The sequence below is a fragment of the Amia ocellicauda genome, chromosome 23 (assembly GCF_036373705.1).
Source record: "Amia ocellicauda isolate fAmiCal2 chromosome 23, fAmiCal2.hap1, whole genome shotgun sequence".
Taxonomy (NCBI): Eukaryota; Metazoa; Chordata; class Actinopteri; order Amiiformes; family Amiidae; genus Amia; species Amia ocellicauda.
The window spans coordinates 5252306-5273121 of NC_089872.1; the positions used below are offsets into that span (position 1 = coordinate 5252306).

Below are 20816 nucleotides of genomic sequence, written 5' to 3' on the forward strand. Positions count from 1 at the left end.
TGTACTGCAGCTGTCTTTAGTTCTGACTTGTTCTTTGGGTGTTTTGCCTTCAAAACTAACCAATCAAACCAATCAGAGAGATAGCAAAAGCATTAGGTGTGGCCAAATCAACTATTTGGTACCTTCTTCAAAAAAAAGGACTGCAATGGTGAGCTCAGGATCACCAAAAGGCCCGGAAGACCACAGAAAACAACTGTGGTGGATGACAGAATAATTATTTCCATGGTGAAGAAAAACCCCTTCACAACAGTTGGCCAGATCAAGAACATCGTCCAGAAGGTAGGTGTATCTGTGTCTGTGTCAAACAATTAAGAGAAGACTTCACCAGTAAATACAGAGGGTTTACCACAAGATATAAACAGGAAACAGGAAGACCAAATTACAGTTTGCCAAAAAACATCTAAAGAACCCTGTACAGTTCTGGAACAACATCCTATGGACAGATGAGACAAAGATCAAGATCAACCAGGATGATGGGAAGAGAAGAGTATGGAGAAGGGAAGGAACTACTCATGATCTGAAGCACACCACCTCATCTGTGAAGCATGTTATGGCATGGGCATGAACTGGTTCCCTTGTATTTATTGATGATGTGACTGCTGACAAAAGCAGCAGGATTAATTCTGAAGTGTTTAGGGCTATATTATCTGCTCAGATTCAGCCAAATGCTTCAAAACTCATTGCACGGCACTTCACAGTGCAGATGGACAATGACCCAGAGCATACTGCGAAAGCAACCCAAGACTTTTTTTAAGGTGAAGAAATTGAATATTCTGCAATGGCCAAGTCAATCACCTGACCTGAATCCAATTGAGCATGCATTTCACTTGCTGAAGGAAAAACGCACGAAGAACAAGCAGGAACTAAAGACAGCTGCAGTACAGGCCTGGCAGAGCATCGCCAGGGAAGAAACAAAGCATCTGGTGATGTCTATGGGTTCCAGACTTCAGGCAGTCATTGACTGCAAATGATTTGTAACCAAGTATTGAAACTCACAACTTAATTCATGAAATTGGGGGGACCACATATACAAATGGGTGTAATTCCTACACCTCCAACTTGGATGTAACTACCCTCAAAGATGAAAGTCTACACTTAAAGCACATCTTGATTGTTTCCTTTCAAATCCATTCTGGTGGTGTACAGAGCCAAAATGATGACAATTGTGTCACTGTCCAAATATTTATGGACCTAACTGTACATATATCTTTGATTTCTCCTTTCAAAGGTATATAAACATAATCATCTCATGGAGACTGTTTCTATTTCTCTTAATATGCTTCTATATGCTAACCAATTCATTTTTTTTTTTTTTTTTTTTCAAAAAACGATTCTGGTGTATGCTGCACTTCAGTCTCGTATTTCATACATCTAAAATCAACCGTTCACAAGTGTTCTGTTTGTGCATGTCCATTAACCAGATAATAATGGAAAATAGGAAGCAGACGTCTGGATATTTAACTTTACACTGGTATAGAATGTAGTTGCTTCCCAAAAAATACTTGGATCTACTCTAATAGGTTCTGAGATACTCATGATTGTAACTGAGTAGCACTCAGCTTTTTGTGCAATAAAGAGGTGTTGAAGCGCCATCTAGTGTCTTCTGGACTAAAATTGCAGCGCATGATTTCATTTGAACCCAGAGTGACATGCACATGTTTTTTTGTTATTAATTTCCCTTTCTGTATTAAGGACACCAATTACAATAGGGGATTAGATCAAGAGCTAGCCAAATTATGACACTAGCAAAGAGTGTTTCGTTCAAGTGCAACAAATACAGGATGTCATACAGCAACAAACACTAACGGGCATATTGCTATCAAAGTGTGCAGAGCGGTTGCTATTTCTTTATAACAGCTCTGGCGATATCCCAGCCCCTGCAGATGCTTCAGTGCAATAGCACCTGCGCTCAACAGGTCGGATGCTGCTGCCGGACTGCATGGGGGTCTGTCTATCCCAATAAAAATACATACACAGAATATATTCAATCAAACAATATAATATGTATGTAATTGCCAAAAAGACTGGGTCCCACTCTCCCGCGCCGGCTGAACCTCAGAGCCTATTCACAGGCGCGACCCCACCCCTGCCCGGCACGGGGGCTTTGACCTGCTCCGTTGCCGGCCTGGGCCGGTTCACCCCTCCTTAGGCGACCTGGTGACCCCCGGGCTCCCCCAGGGGCGCCATGTCGATGCCGGGCTCGGTGCGGACGCCCGCTCGGCATAGCCCGCTGCAGCCCAGAGCCCCGGCGCTCAAGCGGTCCGCCAGCCTCAGCCTCCCGGTGGCTTGGATTACAGGCGCACGCCACTGCGCCCGGCTGTTTCTGGGTGAATATGGAGGTCTGATACGGGTTTTATGGGACTTTATGGAGGTTTGGTATGGTATTTATGTGGCTTTATGGTGTATAGACATGCACACGACGTACCGCAAAAATGAGGGGAGAATTAGCACCTAGGACAGTAGTCTCTGGGCACTAGTGGTTACAAAGCGCATAAGAAGGTATAAAGCAGTTAAAGGGAGCCCTGACTATGTTAAATATTTACAGCAACAAATAAAATAGTTTATATTCAAACAATCTGTTAAAAGTTAAAAAGGATAATCAGTCCAACGTGTGTGCAAAAATTATGGCCAGTACGGGGATCGAACCCGCGACCTTGGCGTTATTAGCACCACGCTCTAACCAACTGAGCTAACCGGCCGTCGACGGGTTTCGAGGTCTTATATTTTGTACATGAATATTTCTATAATTGAATAAGCAAAAGTAATCTTGGGGAGGGATTGTAATTGATTGATGCAGTTAAAAGAGACTTTTGCGCCAGGCGATGCCATTGTTCCCTCAGCGGCTCGCCTGCATTTTTGTTGTTGCCGGCCAGCGCATTCTAGTCACATGATCCTGCTGGAAGCCGCTACTCGTCATGTGACTAGAGTGCGCTGGCTGTCAACAAAACCTGCGGGGTGAGCAGTGGAGGAGCGCAGTGGTGTGTAGTGGCGGAGCGTGTACTACACTGCGCTATTATTCGCCTAAGCCCGCCAAAAACACGGCGAACTCACCTCAGCTGCACAGGTAAGACGTCGTTTAGCACCATTGTAACGTTTTCTTCCTATCTGAACTGGCGAGGGCGGGCAGGTGGAGGGGGCTCTTGCCTGACGTTTGAAACACACACTTGTCACTGGTCACTCTTCTGCGGACTGCAATGCCTTTTACTGCAGGCGTGTTTTTGTGTGTATGTGTGTCATTGTAATTGTTGCCTAATCTTGAGGTGTTTTTTTCTCTCTAAACGTTATTTTGCGGTGCGAGGGCTGTCGTGTTTGCAGTTGCGTGACCGCCCCGCTTGGATGGGAGCGCACTGACCTACTTTCCTCCCCCGTCCGCCGTGTTTTCCCCGACTGCGGCTCCGGTCTCCAAATGGGAGAGCCCAGCGGGGACACATCTGATCTTAATCGGCTGAGGGGTCCGAGAGGGCAATCCCGTTAGCCAGTGTATGCTTTGAAGACTGGTGATAGCTTTCAGATCAGCTGTTGTAGTAATTGATTTGTAGGATGCCGTCATGTCCTGTCAGCGCATTGGACGTGCCAGTATTGACACTATGCACACACGCTGAACACAGTCCCAGTTTGTGCATGTCCGGGTTGACTGGGTCTACTTGGCATGGCTTGGGAATGCACTTTAATCATCCTAAAGCATGGACCAAATGCTTTTTATTTTGTTTGCCTTGCGGGTCCTGTTTTTGAGCTCACTTGGATCAAATAGCTATACACTGTAGCACGACCAGGGGTGCCGCTTTATACTTCTGTCTCCTGTTCTCACTCCTGTTCTCACTCCGTGCACATGCATGCATTCATCTGTCTCTCTCTGGTTTTCAACCTTGCCTTTCTCATGATGTGTGTTTTATGTGTGCGCAAAGTATGACTTAGATGTACGAGTTACTGAAGTTCGGCTATTCTGTAGAGATTTTGCTCAGCTTGTAATGTTACCACTGAGTAAATTGCATGCAAAGTCAAATGTTTGTTTTTTGTTTTATATGATGTATCAGCAGCAGGAGTAGCTTATATCAATCCACTGCTTGATGAAGGCCTCCCCAATAGTGTAGACATCTTGTTATGCATGTATATATCCTGTTAGGATGTTTACCATGTTTTATAGATCTTATTTTACTGTGTTATGAAAACTGCACTGTTGTGAATAGTGTGAGTTGGTATCCATATTATCATGCATAAGGGAAAAACAAAAAACATTAACCATTTAGTTCATTTCAAAACTGCTGACAATGTCCTGTAAAATGTGTGTGATTTCTGTAAAATAAGAAATTGCCTATTTTTTTATTATAATGTTGTTAACTGTATAATTTTAAATGTTGCTCCATAAAAAAAAAAAAAGTGTCACTTTAGTTAGTGATCAAATGATTTGACTGCCTGGTATGATATATGTGCAGATTGTTTCTATTTTAGCTACACTGTACCTGCCACCCCCAATTGGCTTTCTCTGTGTACCATTTTCGTTCTGTGTGAACACAATGAAAATCTTTAAAAGCATATTATACATTATCGAACACACCTGAATTCGGCAGACTTTACACCGGTTCCAACTATTAAAGTGGTGTAGCCTCATCGAACTGATTGTTTCAGTTGTCCGCTTTTGTGTTTTCAGTACCAATCTTTTGCATTACACCCATGTTTCGCATGTGATTCAGTGTTATTTCTAATCACGTGTACGGACAGTTTAGAAGCTGCACTTCAAAATCAAGGTCATGCTTAAAATCCAAACAAAACCACACGTATACAATCAGAGAAACCATATCGACTCGCAGGTGACATTTGTATTAAGTAAGAATGCAAAAGTTTACCGTGTGACAAAAACAAGTAAATCATCATTTAAAAACCTACCCTACTTTAAAAAGGATTTGTTGGTCTAATCTGAATCCTTGTGGACTATGGAACTGAATATATATTAGAGGGATATGCTGCAGCAAAAATGTATAGGCTTTTTCCACTTCTCTTATGATCTTGTTCTAGGCTCATCAAAATTATACCTTTTAAAACTTGAATGACATTTAAGACTAGGTGCTTAGCAGATTAATATATATTTATATATTTACTATTTTTGTAGTATTGTTCATTTGGAAGTCCAGAAATATTTCATATATGTTGGCTTGAAGTTTAGAAAAGGAGGATGTGAATAGTTGTTCTGTTTTGTTTTTTTGTTTTGCCAATATAATCTGAGGTGGTTCAGATCCAGCTGACCCTGTCTGGAAAGCAGTCTTGCTGTCGTTTGTTGTCACCTGATTATCCACACACCCTCACCCACGCGCCGAGCCACCCACGCGTTTCTGAGCGCAGTATCAAGGTCTGTGTTTTTGTGCGGACGGTTGCCATGGGATTGGGGAGATTGTGCTCAAGGGCTGAGGGGCTGCGGCCGTCCGGGCTCTTCCTGTGATTGTCTCGCACACAGGTGCCAGGCCAGCAATACAGATCATTGCTGATCGTGTCTCAGTTGAAGCTGTCTGCTCATGGCCCATATGCTCCCTTGTTTCAGTGTCGAGGTGCCATGGCTGGCCTGAGAGGATTATCCCCACTGCAGACGACACTCCCCCACCAACCAACGTAGACCCTTCTGATTTTCTCTAATCTTAATGATAATCACTGTAATCTCTAGATTTCTTTTTCAACCGTGATGTTGTTTAGTCTTGTAATGTTGTATATGAATGCTTATTATGTATCGAATATTGAATGCTAGTGCTTGTTAAACTATATCTGTCGCCTTGGATTAAGTTATCTGCTAAATACCGAAAACAATACAATTACACAGCTCACAACCCAAAACAACAGTAGCTAGCAGACCTTACCATAACCAGACTTGAGGTCAAATGTGTTCCTATCACTCCTCTAGCAATTCATCCTCCCTTAAATGCAATACACCTGTATAGGATCTCTGCCCCCTTTGGCGATGGAGAACTTTGGGAGCAGGGGAGTTTGATCGGAGTGAGCTAGGAGAGCTGGGATTAATGAGGTCTCGTCTGGAGGAACAGGGGTAACCGCAGTCCTGAGAGCATTTGAAGAATGCTGCAAAAGTGTTTTATCCCCAGTCTGATCGCAACCCTGTCAGAATACATGTAGAACCAATTTTCACTCGCCTGTCAAAACGTAAAATGTAGGCTGCGTTTACATGTGCGTTTACAAATATAAAGGTGTAAGGCTGAATTACAACAGCGGTGTTACATTAACAAGCAGTTATCATTTTTGTCCCCATGGGCTTACTGTATTTTTCAGGGAATGTGTTGCTATCCAAGTTCTCCCATTGTCACGGCTGTTAAGATCTGAGATTTTTAAGAGTTTGGGTTTTAAACTGTGCTGTACAGATGACTGCTGTGCTTTCCTCCAGGCAGGAACCACAACTGTACATACACTTCAAGGCCAAAAATATGTGGAACATCTTGTTCCAAAATCATGGGCATTAAAATGGATTTGGTTCCCCCATTTGCTGCTATAACAGCCTCCACTCTTCTAGGAAGGCTTTCCACTAGATTTTGGAACATTGCTGCAGGGATTTGCTTTCATTCAGGCAGCCAGAAGAGCATTAGTGAGGTCGGGCACTGATGTTGTGTGATCAGGCCTGGCTCGCAGTCGGCATTCCAAATAATCTCAAAGGTGTTCAATGGGGTTGAGGTCAGGGCTCTGTGCAGACCAGTCAAGTTCTTCCACACTGATCTTGACAAACCATTTCTGTATGGGCCTCGCTTTGTGCACAGGGGCATTGTCATGCTGAAACAGGAAAGGGCCTTCCCCCAAACTGTTGCCACAAAGTTGGAAGTGCAAAATCGTTTAGAATGTCATTGTATGCTGTAGTGTTTAGATTTCCCTTTAGTGGAACTAAGGGGCTGAGCCTGAACCATGTAAAACAGACCCACACCATTATTCAAACTCCACCAAACTTTACAGTTGGCACTATGCATTCTGGCAGGTAGCGTTCTCCTGGCAGCTGCCAAACCCAGATTTGTCCGTCGGACTGCCAGCTGGTAAAGTGCGAGTTCTCTCCAGAGAACGTGTTTCCACTGCTCCAGAATCCACTGGCGGTGAGCTTTACACCACTCCGGCCAACACTTGGCATTGTGCATGGTGATCTTGGACTTGTGTCCGGCTGCTTGGCCATGGAAACCCGTTTCATGAAGCTCCTGACAAACTTGTTCTTGTGCTGATGTTGCTTCCAAAGGCAGTTTGGAACTTGGCAGTGATTGTTGCAACTACTACTACATACTTCATGCACTACATGCTTCAGCACTCGGCGATCCTGTTCTGTGAGCTTGCGTGGCCTTTCACTTTGCGGCTGAGCAGTTGTCGCTCCTAGATGTTTCCACTTCACAATAACAGCACTTACAGTGCTAGCAGCGCTAGCAGGGCAGAAATTTGACTAACTGACTTAATGGAAAGGTGGCATCTTGACACGTTGAAAGTCACTGAACTCTTCAGTACGGCCCATTCTGCTGCCAATATTTGTCTATGGAGCTTGCATGGCTGTGTGCTTGATTTTTATACACCTGCAATGGGTGTAGCTGAAATTGCCGAATTCACTAATTAGAAGGGGTGTCCACATACTTTTGGCCATGTAGTGTATGTGTTACCATGTATAGGTCCAGCTGTTATTTGATTGTCTTCCAAATCCAATCTCCTTTCCCCATTTAGGCTACACAATTGTAAGATGTCCAAACTCTTATCCGTGTCTGTGTCGAAGGTGTCCTGCAGATCCCCGGGAATGGCACGCATCACATTCGAGGACCTCGCCGCGTTGGACGACGAACAGCTGGATGATGATGATGTCGCGCAGAACAATCCTGAGCCAATGGCCGAGGAGGAGCAGGAGAGACTGTTTGCTCATTGGCAGGCTGTGGCCAGCACACACCAAGTATCCCTCCCACAAGGTACAGACAAGGGCCTGTATTCACATAGTTCTATAACTTTCGAGTCAAATAAGAGTCTGAAAAAATAAACTGTGTACTGAAATGCTATGCATCACCATATGTCTGTATTCAGATGCAGCTGCCTCCGCACCCCTGAGTGTGTTGGTATTGGCAGGCTGATCCAAGCTAGCTGTGCAAGATGGAGGATTGGGTTTTGATTGCCAAAATGAAAGCACAGTTTAATGTGCACCAAACCTCTGATCTAGCGCAAAGACTTGACAAGTTTGTGACTCATAGATTTTATACTTGTGAAATAAGCAGAGACCTATATATAAGGTTTCAAAGAGCAACATAAATAATTGTTTAAAATGATTTCACACAGGGTTGCAGAGTTTTCTAATGAGGGTCTAAGTGTTGTGTGGCTTTTGTCCTGACCAGCTCTCTGTAATGAATGTAGTATAATTACTGCATTAACTTGCTGTAATTAAATTCTCAGGGGGATTTTCAAGATTCCTGATGTAATGTACCTTAAATCAATGGCAACTTTTAAGCCCTGAACTGTAAAAGACCTTGGAAAAAGCCTATTCAGAAAATAATGAGATTAACGGATTTCGACTGGGACTCGAGCTGAAAGGAGAATTGGAAGTAGCAGCGTGGCATCCCTTCAGGATATGTTTTGTATCTGTGAATACTTGACATTTCTCTTTGATTATTTACTAACTTAAGGTGGTAATATTTATTTTTGTTCTTTGTTTTGGAAATGGAGCAGTTTGCAAAATATCATATTCCAAAACAATGTCCTGCCTTACAAAAAAGACATTAATATATAATTTGTTCAGTATCGTCTGTCAATAAATGTAGGTGGAACAATGAACTGTGATTAATTACTAGGTGCTTAAGACCGTTTTAAAGTTGTAACCTTTTAATCATGTTGTGTTTAAAAATGCCATTTAGGAATGCAATGAAATGCATAGTTTGAGGTGTAAGTGTATTTTGGGAATTCAACCCCTGTCTATAGAGAGAGCCCTTCCAGTGCACTTAACCAAATTAATCTGTGACCGTGTGAGAGAAAATATCAAAGCCTGACTTGGTCAAGCCCACGTGCTGCCCAGGTTACTCCTGCTGTCAGTGGGCGAGATGGCGGAGGCTTTGCTACAGTGCTGTACGGTGCAGTACAGCACAGTACAGCTGGAACACAGCGGTTTTGACAGCTTGCGACTCTCCCACCAGTGCAGTTGCCAGATGATAATCGGGCAGGATTGGAGTTGCCCTTGTTCCTGTGACAGCCCTGTTGAGTCAGCTTAAGCCTGTGGTCATTGGACGTCCAGTTACAGTTACTATAAAAGGAAAGCGTGTTGTTTTTTCATTCTCGGCTCCAGATGTGTTAACCTTCATATGTAATGCACTGTTGATGTTGCTCTGTACACACAAATCCCAGGCTGCATATTGGTGCCCAGTACCCAAACTGCATGGTACTGTGGGGCTACAGTGTCTGAAAATGGCAGCTGGAGAAGTTGGAAATTAACTTGATCTTGGTTTTAATTCAGGAGGGCAGATACTGCAGATATCTGTGGGAGTTTGTGGTCAGGCTTGAGTAAACATAATGTGCTTATCAGTGCATGTGTGTATTTACTTCTGCTTTTTTTTTTTTTATCCAGAGATGTCTGGTCCGATTCAGCAGATGACAAGACAAAACCAAGCACAAGAGCAAGAGCAAGTTCCTTATGTGCCGGTATCTCGGCATGAAAAGGTAGGCTGGATTCTTACACTTGGGTTTTGTAGTGTGTGTTTATTTTTTTCTTGTCAGGGGAGTAAAGAACTTGTAATCTTTGTTCTAGAACTCCCTTACCACAATAAAATGCTTATCGAGACCTGGAAGGTTGTAGAAACCTACAAAGTGAGTTTGAAAGGGAGCTATCTTTAACCGTGGTAAAGTGTGTGTGTCTGTCGATGAGCAGTGGGTGGCTTTGTTCAAGCAGTGACAGCTTCTTTATGAATACTGCCTGGTGTTTTAACTGATAACCACAAATTACACTCCACGAAAACCTACATAGAAAATTGTTTAAATTTTTTTACACTGTTAAAACACCAGATTGGCAAGATATTTTAATAATGTAAAGCATGCAAACACTATACAACAATGATTTAATGATACAGAGAGGCCAAACACTACTGACCAATCGCATTTGTCTTTAGATCCATGTCATAGAATATGCTGGTTAGTGATGAGCAATGTAGAAATACGGGAATGCGGCGTAAAAGGAAAAGTATTCATGATTAGGAGACAAAGTGAAGATTTCACTGAAGAAAGAATTAAAGGAAACACAGACTTTGTCCATAAATACTACAGTCATTTCTGTGGTTTCGGAGAAAACGGGCCTGTGGGATCGTGGAGGATGTATGCGGTGCTTTTCATATCCAATTGAAAACTCTGGCCTCCTCCTGCTGGTGTGGAAGATATGTCACTGACGGAAACCACAACAAACATGAAAGACAACGCGATGAAGAGGAGGACGTTACTCGAGAATTTGTGACTAATGGCACCGAATAATGGCCGATATGGAAAATTGCTCAAATGGGCAATTCCGTCTATAGCACGGCTGCGTGGAAAAGTTTTGAATCTGCAATCTACATGCTAAAATGAACTTTGATCACAAAATAATCTTTAACTGTTTTGGGCAGGAAGAAGTTTAAGAGATGTTGGAGAAGTAGTTAATGGATTACATGCTCACTTCACCCCCTGTAAAAGCCATTTATGTTTGAAAGCTGAAAATACCGGATTTTGTCAAACAGTGATTTAGAAAAAGCAGAAAAAAATAAAACCTTAATAATAGGTCCTGTTCATGATTAAACCTCTCTTTCTCTGTCTGACCGTGTTTATAAAGCCGGGCTCTGCGGGGGCAGCACTGAAAGGTGTTTGTTGCTGTGGTGTTTCAGCTGGAGGAAGTGCAGTATGAGGAGAGGGTGTATCCAGCTGGAAAGTGGGCCTGTATCACCAAGGGAGAGGACATGTATGAGCAGAGCATTTCTATGGGCTTCATGAAACTCATGCGCTACATTTGCAAGGAGAATTCTGCAGGTATGACCCAGCAAACATGCACGGGGCATTTCATTGTTTAGGACTATGTATTTTAATCGAGTCACCCTTTGTGCTCCAATAAATCCAAGGCTGTATAACATTTACAGGTCTAAAGAAAAATATTGACACCTACTTTATTTCCTATGTTATGATGTGGTTTGATGGAATTATGGAGTTCTCAACCGCAATGTTTAATGCTAAAGAATCATTAAGTGTATGATTCCAGTGTATGAAGCACACTCTTTCAGTTACTCTTAGTAGCATATGAGTAGTCTGTGTGTGCTGGGACTGTACGCCTCTCCCAATGAGATCCGGATCTCTTTTTATGATTATTTCTTAAGTTAAATAAATCCTCCCAATAACCAGTTCCCACTATGGTCCTGTTTTCCAGGGCGCTACTTGGGAATGACCATTCCTGTCATGAATGAGATCCAGATGTTGCAGGATGGGAAGGGCTTCATGAAAGATATCTTGACCGCGTATTACCTTCCGGCAGAGTTCCAGGACGACCCCCCGGTGCCCACAGACTCTGAGATCGCCATTGTGCAGAGAGAGTCTATCCGAGTCCTCAGCAGGTGAGCCAGTGAGGGCCTGACTTTGCACTAATACATATAAAAATCTAAACCTAAAATATAAATACAAACCACTAACCCCCCCACAAAAAAAAAACCCCTACATTTAGCACATAGATTTCACTACCAGCCACCCCTGAGACGTGAACATGTACTGAGGGACTGAAGAAATCCTTTGGACAATAGTCTTTTCATCCTTAATCAACTGCTGGGTATTTGCGAATACACATTGGGGGTAGGAAGATGTTTCTGAGTGCTTAGCAACTAGTTTGAATCATCCAGGGATATTTTGCAAAGGGGATGTATGCCAGATTATTTGAATAAAGCAAACTACGCATAGAATCATTTATTCATTTTAAGAAAAACAATATGCTAGATTTAAAGCATTCACGTCCGGTTCTTGTCAGCAGGGTCACAGATGGACAGGACAGGGGCGGTATGACATTTATACCTTAGTAATTAATAACATGGTTGTCATAATATTACTGTATTATGGTAATGGTATGAGTATGTATGTATCTTGGTCTGGGTCTTGGTTCAGATAAGATTTTCTCACTGTGACTGCTGTAGCCTGCTAAACCACTGATCTGCATGCACTGTGCTGTTTGCTTCTCTCCAAGCTATGCCTTTAATGAGGGCTTTATGGAGTTAATGAGATCAAGTGGGCACATGTGCTTTTCTCTAGTGCTGGTGAGCTGTGCTCTTTCACAAGGAGCCAGACCAGGTTTCTAAGTCAAACTGGGCCTGCACTTCCATCCTGACTAGACGCGTGTCCTGTTTCAACTCTTTCGTTCATTGTTTCATTGTCGCTCACTCCTCCAGCCCAATGACTTGCGTTCATCGACTTTCTTCTGCTTCTGTTCTACGGGAACTTGTTGTGTAACGGGCACCTGTTTGAATTTACTCTCGAAATCAAAAGCAACTATGGAAACAGAACCAGGCCTTCACTCAGATGCCGCGTTGCTTGTCTTTGAATCGGCAGGGTGTTCTACGGGACGACCACCGAGGAGACCATTTCCAGGCAGATCAGCTTGCTGTGGGAGCTGCTGGGGTCCACGGACGACTTCCACAGGGACGTCTACATGGTGGCAGTGTACCAGAACCCCGGTGTGCCCTGCCGGAGAAACGAGATCTGGTTTATCCGCCGCGACCCATAGAGGCCAGACAGGGCCCCAGATTGCACCTGAAACAAACTGGGCCCTGGGTTCCCTTGCACTATGTCTACCCTAACACAGATTTATTGCCTGTATAGACATAAAAACAAAAATCCAAGAGTTCCCCATACCTGGTTTCCTTTGTGTGCCTAAATTGTCATTAGAATGTAGAGATCTGGTAGCTTGGAGATGCTTTTCCCTGACAATGGGGGGAGAGAGAGAGAGAGAGAGAGAGAGAGAGAGACACACACACACACACACACACACACATACACACACACACACACACACACACAGACTGAGATAGACTTTTGAGAATTGGGAATGTACTAAGCAATTCCTTCTGTTTTAATATCCGATCCTTTTCTATTCTTGACATCTCCACCACAAAGCTTATAGTGGGAAACAAAATAAGGCTTTCACTGTGGCCACAGTAGGAATTGAATGGTTAGTGAAATATCAGGGATGGCCTATTAATACTTCACAAAATCCTCCTAATCTTTGGTGCATTACAAAAAAACTCATATATGTAGGCATAGCTGTCAGGACGGTGCGTGTGCCTCTCAGCCTTCCCTTTTGAGGGTCTGACCTCGGGACTCGCCCCCCCAGCCGATGTATTTAGACGCAGCGTTTTACTCCGGTGCTGACTGGGTCCAAGTGTTTTGTGTCTGCAAATCTATAGGCTTGAACTCATTACTCGGAAGGCGGGGGAGGGCATGGCATAGTTTGGGTGTCTGAGCTCCTATTATGGTTTGTCTGCCTGTCTAATGGTGGGGGAGGATTTAAAAGGTTTGTTTTGAACACATTCTGGGTGCCGTTAGTTTGTTTTGGAACTATTCACTGCCTGCCATTTACTATTATTGTTAACTGTTGGTTGTTTTTATGCTTTATGAAAAAGTCAGTCCTCTCAGTCTGTAGATTGATTTTCATGTTTTGGAGCTACTTTAACCAGTCTCAGCCAGGAGATGCACAGCAATAATCAGGGCTGGCATTAAAACGTTTATAGATTTTTTTCTCTGGGGGCATTATTCTTCAATGTATATTAGGTTTTACATCTGTTACAATTTGAATTAAGATTTTTTTCCATTTGGAAGAAAATGTAGTATAGATATCTAGTGCTTTTTGAGATTTTTTCTTAATTATTATTATTATTTGTTTTTATCATGATAGAATCTGGAATCCAGCAATTGTTAACAGTTTTATCCTATCTAGGTGTTTTATTGTCAATGCGGTCTCTCTAACCAAGGACATTTGTTATTTAATTCAAATGTTTACATGTTTATTTTTTATATATTAAAACCAATGGTGAAACTGACATGCCACTATCAGGCAACTAGCATCAGCACTTGTCTTAGACATAAGCTATTTTTATGATGAAGAATACAATCCTGAGGGCACAACAGGACAGTATTTAGACCATGCTTTTTATTGTTCAATGGATTATGACTGAGGAACACTATATGTTTGAGTAATTCAACTAGATTTATCATGTACTAAATTACCTCCAAATATAAATGGCTAGGAATGCATAAACACATTCTGTTACAAAAGCTGAGAAATTGATCTTTGATAGTATATGTACACTGTACTGAGAGCGTTAAAGAGATACATTGGTGCTTTGAATTCTCATCATTACTGTTCTTCAGCTTAGCACCTTCGAGTAGCCAGTGTATTCAATTTTAATACTAACTGCGTGGTAAGGTGATTATTTTTTTAAATAAACCTATAGCTCTTTGAAAGGGATACTATTATTAACTTTTAAATCATTTTAATATTTATGTATGTGTGTGTGTATATATATATATATATATATATATATATATATATATATATATATAATGTGAAACACACACAAACAAACTATGTATGTAATGGAGGAGAGGCAGGGAGCAGGTTATTTTTAGCTCCGTTTAGTAAGCTAGTTTAACTTGGACGAGGTGAACCGAAAGATAATCATTTTTCTGACCTCAGCAACAATCGAAGAGATGGCACGTATTTGGAGCAGTGTTCTTCAGAGCCAGGCCTCGAGGTCCTGCTTGCTTCTGATTCGCACTTCATTCAGCTCGGGCCCTTTGAAGAGGTCACGGTTACTCACTGAACCAATCAAACGCTCTCCGAAAGTGTTTTCCAGGCACCTCTCACCGTACCCGTGTGAGGCCCCGAAGCTCTGGATTTGAACACTGCTTTGGCGTAACTCTAGATGTTTTAGTCTGACGCTTTATTTTTCTTCAGTCTTCTTTTCAGCTTTTTGTACCGTGTGGATTATGTGTAGTTTTTTTTTTCTGGTTTCAGTTCTGTGAGGTACGGTGCTTTTGTGAAATTGCTTTGAATGCTTTTGTATGTGTTCTCACTTTGAAGGCGAATAAACCCTTGTCCCCTATGTGGATCTCCTATCTATCTATCTGTCTATCTATACGTACATGTATACGGCATGCGCAAGACAGTGTTTGAAGACCACGTTCCAGGAAGTGGAAGTTCTCGTCTGTTTTTATTGCATGCTGCTGTGCAGAGTAGCCTGCTGCGCTGTTGTTTGAGACACTCGGTTTGTGGAATCTGGGGTTGTTTTGTTTGCATCATGACAAAATGCAGCATACATTGAGATGGGGGTTTGTACGAGGTGTATTGTCATAAGAGAGACGTGTCCTGTGTTAATAAAGTGTATTTCAGTCAGTCTACCCTGCTGTGTACTGTATTTATTTACTCACATTTAAATGCATATAAATGGCAGTTTTATACTGTTATGCTTTAGTGATGCACTACTTGACGTTTTAATACTACTGAGCCAAGATTAAATCAATTTAAACATAGTCTGGAAGAACCGGCAATGTAACCATAAACTCGCAACCTATGTGACTCCGTAGCTGGCAATGTGATCCTGCTGGTGTCAGAGTCATTTAATTAGTTTCTGACAAATCTATAAATATCAAATGTGAGACAATAACAAGATCAGGGTGTGGCGATGCAATTAAAGAGTGGAACCTACCTTCCTTCTGGGACCACCATGATGAAATGAATTACCTGGATAACCCCAATGTAGAAATTTTTAGACCAGTTAGGCGCCGACAGCACCTTTATTTTGGAACTGAAAATGAATGTTATGAAACTGAAAGACTGCCTATGTCAAATGGAAGCCGAATATTATGGATGTCTGAGGTCGCTTTTTTATTTTTATTCTCGCACTGAACAGGAAGTTTTCACCCTCTTATGTCACTTTTATCTTTCTGCTCTATTAACAGGAATGTACGGTTGCCCTGAAGTGCAACTGCTGAAAAAATAAAGCAGGGGCTGCGAGATTTGCAGTGGCTGTGAGATTTGGAAGTGCTGAAAAAATAAATCAGGGGCTGCGAGATTTGCAGTGGCTGTGAGATTTGGAAGTGCTAAAAAAATAAAGAAGCTGCTGCAGCATTTTCAGAAGCAATTACGGAAAGGGAGGGTGCATTGTGAAATATATTTGACTGATGCCATTGGACAGCAAGCAAGTCACGTTGGCCGAGTTGCTTCTCCAGAAGAGCCAACAGAATCTGAGAAACGGGCGCCAACTGCGCAGAGCACGAAGTATCATATTAATATTGCTGTGATCTGCTCTCTATCCACTTTGTGGTGATATTTTAAGAGTTATAGGGCTGTCCTAAAATGTATTTGAAATTAATGAAAGCTTATGGAATCACTAATTTAACTAAACATGTATATGTCCATATACAATTACAGTACTCAGCCTATATGTAAACTCTAAGAAGTGAAGGTTCTAATAAGAACCTTTTTGGATTCCCAGGGTTGATACTGTGGAGGATCCTTAAGGTTCTTATTAGAACCCTTTACCAAGGTTCCCTGCAAACCAGGATCATTGAAGCACGTTGAATGTATGTTAAATCAATCGCGATCATGATGAAAAGGGCTCTTAAATGCTCCCTTGTGTTTACCACGGAGCTCACGCTTCTTAAACGATCCCTTTAACTTTAAGGTTCGATAGAACCGCTGAAGAATCTTAAAGTTTTAGAGTGAGTATGTACTCGGTTGGTGTTTTTCTGTTACAGTTATTAATTTACTGTAGAAGCTTTATTTTCTGTTCACTGTATTTGAAACATTTTACGTTTAAAAAGTAAAGTAGTCCTGATCCGATGTAAATTACAATGTCTGGTCACGCATAAGTGGTGCAGGCTAATTCGATAGCAATTCCAAAAGATAGAATAACACTCATTAATAATAATAATAATAATAATAATAATAAAAGATGTTGATGTTTATAGCAATTAAATATACTTTTCTGTGTAAATGGGTTAATGTGTGTGTATATATATATATATATATATATGTTTGCTTTATAATATATATTGTGCAGGCACATTTGTAAATTGTTTATTTGAAGTAAACAATACAACAAAGGTTAAGGTTCCCAACAGGTTTTGTACAGAACACTACAGACAGGTCGTGGTTTTAAAGCAGAAAAGTACATTCAGTATAAAACGCATGTAGAAGTAAGATAAGTTAGAGAGACAATGCAAAAGTCCTTAATAAAATAAAAATCCATCCATTTTCGAAGCCGCTTATCCTGGTCAGGGTGGCGGGGAAGCCGGAGCCGATTCCGGCAGGCAAGGCGGATCGGCAGGAATACAGCCAGGACGGGACGCAGCCCATTGCTGGGCAGTTTAGCTTTGCCGATCAACCTGGGGTGGGAAGAAGCCGGAGACCCGGGGAAACTGCGCAGACAGACACCGAGCCGAGACCCGAACCCAGCGCCACCGTGCCGCCCCTAAAATAAAAATACTATCTTATATTAATGTGTTGTTTATTATTGTTTCTTAGTGTTTTGGAGATTCATATTTGTTAAAGCCGTCTCTCTGATTTTGCATTTCCCAAATTAGCTCATGCTCTTGTGTATTAGATCAGTAAACTGCTCCTTCTGATGGAATTGTTAACGGATGTTTTCTGTTAGCGCTTAAGAATAATAAAGCACTGTCACACTGCCTTGTAATAATGAAGTACAGTTGTTAATTTAGTAAATCTAGCTACTTTTAACCCCATTCTGTCTCCTACCTAAGCTTTCATTAATTTCGAATACATTTTAGGACAGCCCTATAACTCTTAATATATCACCACAAAGTGGATAGAGAGCAGATCACAGCAATATTAATATGATACTTCGCGCTCTGCGCAGTTGGCGCCCGTTTCTCAGATTCTGTTGACTCTTCTGGAGAAGCAGCTCGGCCGACGTGACTTGCTTGCTGTCCAATGGCATCAGTCAAATATATTTCACAATGCACCCTCCCTTTCCGTAATTGCCTCAGAAAATGCTGCAGCAGCTTCTTTATTTTTTCAGCACTTCTAAATCTCGCACCCGATGCAAATCTCGCAGCCCCTGCTTTATTTTTTCAGCAGCTGTTTTATTTTTTCAGCAGTTGCACTTCAGGGCCACCGTAGGGAATGCGCCCGTGCTGTATTGACTCAATGCTGTCATCTGTTGGCCAGTTGTTATAGACACAACACTCATTTATTACAACACAATTGTGGTTTAAAATTAAATCATTTGGTTAATTGTACTCAGAGGCATGTGCACTGAGACTGTAAAGGGGACCCAAAACATGTGGTGCACTATATTTCCCTCCACAAAGCATAGGGGGCCAACAAATGAGGCCCTGCACTTAACTTTTAAAGCAGCGGTGCTCAATCCTGTCCTGGAGGACACCGTACCCTGCTGGATTTTGTTCTCAGTTACTTATTCGAACCCTTAATTGAACTAATAATTTCCTAAATCAGTCTTTTCATTATTTTTAACAGATGGGGTTTTATGTGAAGTATAAAACTGTATAATTAAATTATCTAATTATGGCACCAACTTTGAATGGAATGGAATCAAATTGAGTCAAATTACTTCAATTAAGGGTTCAATTAAGTAATCGAGAGCTCGGTTGGAACAAAGACCAGCAGGGTAGGTGGTACTCCACGACCAGGAGTGAGAAGCACTGCTCTAAACACTGGTAGAACAACTGGAAACAAACTATCCTTCCCTATCACCTTTTTTGGAAAGACATTACCTTGAAGGTGTGTGAGTCACGCCTATGTCATTGAATCATGGGTTGCGGTTATTTTTAGAGTGCAAATAAAAACACGCATACAGCGCTGATAAAGACTCCCATAGGATTCAGCGCCTGTTTGCACAGCAGTCTGTGGGTGCTGGGGGGTCTCACTTTAGCCGGGACAGATTAAATCCAGCGCCCGGGAGTTCACAGCCTGTCTGGCCCTGCAGCTCCTTATCCCTCTGTCTCGGAGCCTGACTGGGAAACACAGTGCCGCCCGTTTGAAGTCTGTGTAGGCAATGCACCAAGTCCTGTCCCTTCCTTTACCAGTCACTATAGCCTTTCACATGACGACACTCGTTTAAAGCGTGTAATAACAGTGTTTATTATATGTTTATAACTAAAAATAGTTCTTCCCATGCTACTCAGATGGAAATGTAATATATAAGAATCACTGTAACTCTCTTATCCTTACTCAAGTCTGTTTAGTATCATTATTGTTATTATTATTATTATTATTATTATTATTATTATTATTATTATTATTATTATTATTAATAATGATAATAATCTACTAAGATTTGTCTTGTTATTTTCCTACAGGACAGGGCATGAGTGCGGGTTAGGCAGGGGGCAAACTAACTTTTATAAATATATTTGTTTAAGATTTATTGGCTGGTTTTAATGAAGGGAAACTTTTAGGTGAATATCAACTAAGCTTCTTTTCAGTAAGTTTGTAATTATTAATTTACTTACTCTGGATAGTTTCAAGTGCCAATGGAAACATATACATAGATGGATACATGAATGGCATATTATTATTTGGTTTTGTAGCAGTAATAACACAGACAACAATTATAATAATGTAATTAATGTTATTAAATAACACCAGTCCCTTTCGGTTGCAAGGTCCAACATCTCAGTTGTATCCCATTCAAGGCGTACACGCAGCGCAGTTCTCCGCAGTCCTGCGCACATTTGCGGCATCGCACCGGTCACATTGGCGGATCCGCGCACAGCTGCGCAGCCCGACCGCGAACGATTCTCCTTCCCTTTCTTCTCCTCTCTCTTCATCGCCCAGGAGGTAGCAGCACTGATCCCCTTTTCACTCTTCCCATTGAAACCTGCTCCTGGAAACCGGAAGCGGCTCTAACACAGGGGAGAGGGGGAGAGAGAGAGAGAGAGAGAGAGAGAGACTTTCCTTTCCTCGGAGCGCAGCGGAGCGGCGTGCGGAGCGTGTGCGGTGGTTTGTGGGACTGAAGCGGGCGGCAGCCGGGGCTTGTTGGGAAACGGGTCTCAAGCCGGAGGGAGCCCGTCAGGACTTGCTTTGCAATCTTCTTCTCCTTCGTCTGGAAAGAGAGGAAGCAATAAAAAGCTCTGTGTCAAGATGGAATAAACTCTTTCCCCAGAGAAAGCCAACTCTCCGTGCGACCCGGACGCCAGCGCTAGAAGTGGGAGCCCTTCTTTTTCCTGCGCCAGGGTTGCTACATTGGCATAAGATAACATTTTCGCAGGAACTGGTTTCGTGCGCCCCTGTTTGCGGACAGCCCCGTCCCCGCCGCCACTCGCCTTTCTTCCAGTCTCCTCTGAGTGTTCGTTCGCTTGGGTTTGGGTGGTCGAAGCACTCAAGCTATCATGGAGCTATCGGCGGAGGAGCGGAGTCCGCGGCGGGACTACCACCCCCCGGCCCCAGACACCCGCAAGCGCCGGGAGCTGCGGTCCCCCCGGGCGGCCACCGCGCTGGCCCTCAGCCTACTGTGCGCGCAAGGTGAGTCCCCTCCGTGTGGGTGCAAAACGCGTTAAAGCCGGGCAAGTACGGTGCTTTGTACGGGTTGCGGAGGACAGTCCCACCGAAAGGACCGGGGAGGCGATGCAAATGCTTCGGTTCTGAATTATTGAGGCTTTGTTTTGTTCAAGTCTGAGCAGCTTTGTTAACATTGCTCTCGGAGGAAGTTTATTATTCTTGCGTCGTTTACAATTATATTTTGCTCTGCAGCGTGATTTGGATTTGGTGTTTTTTGTTTGTTGTCGCGCAGAAACGTAAGAAAGTTTGCAGAATAGTTCATGCAGCTAATTAGTGCCTTAAACCCAAACCCCCGTGTTTT

General features: G+C 42.5%; 2 protein-coding genes and 1 non-coding gene across 6 annotated transcripts in view; 2 read left to right on the forward strand and 1 right to left on the reverse strand.

The window, feature by feature from the left end:
- The first annotated feature begins 2569 nt into the window (after positions 1-2569).
- Positions 2570-15372, forward strand: soul4 (heme-binding protein soul4). 4 transcript variants are annotated; one of them, XM_066697135.1, is made up of 7 exons: positions 2581-3064; positions 5534-5601; positions 7727-7913; positions 9551-9642; positions 10830-10971; positions 11363-11546; positions 12526-15372. In XM_066697135.1, exons 3-7 carry the CDS (start codon positions 7748-7750, stop codon positions 12698-12700), a joined length of 759 nt encoding a protein of 252 aa, XP_066553232.1. In that variant the 5' UTR covers positions 2581-3064; positions 5534-5601; positions 7727-7747; the 3' UTR covers positions 12701-15372. The 4 variants fall into 4 exon arrangements, with proteins under 4 accessions (XP_066553233.1, XP_066553230.1, XP_066553232.1 ...); XM_066697136.1 differs by lacking the exon at positions 5534-5601 and having other exon boundaries at positions 2570-3064; positions 7678-7913; positions 11468-11546; XM_066697133.1 differs by lacking the exon at positions 5534-5601 and having other exon boundaries at positions 2578-3064; positions 7678-7913.
- Positions 2626-2699, reverse strand: trnai-aau (transfer RNA isoleucine (anticodon AAU)). The gene has a single exon. It is a non-coding gene; the product is annotated as a tRNA-Ile (tRNA).
- Positions 15373-19888: 4516 nt separating the features above from the next.
- Positions 19889-20816, forward strand: part of LOC136718742 (inactive tyrosine-protein kinase 7) — a 93735-nt gene continuing 92807 nt past the window's right edge. Inside the window, exon 1 of the mRNA XM_066696467.1 lies at positions 19889-20479. Within this exon, the coding sequence (XP_066552564.1) occupies positions 20347-20479 (133 nt within the window). The 5' untranslated portion in view covers positions 19889-20346. The remainder of the gene's footprint in view (positions 20480-20816) is intronic.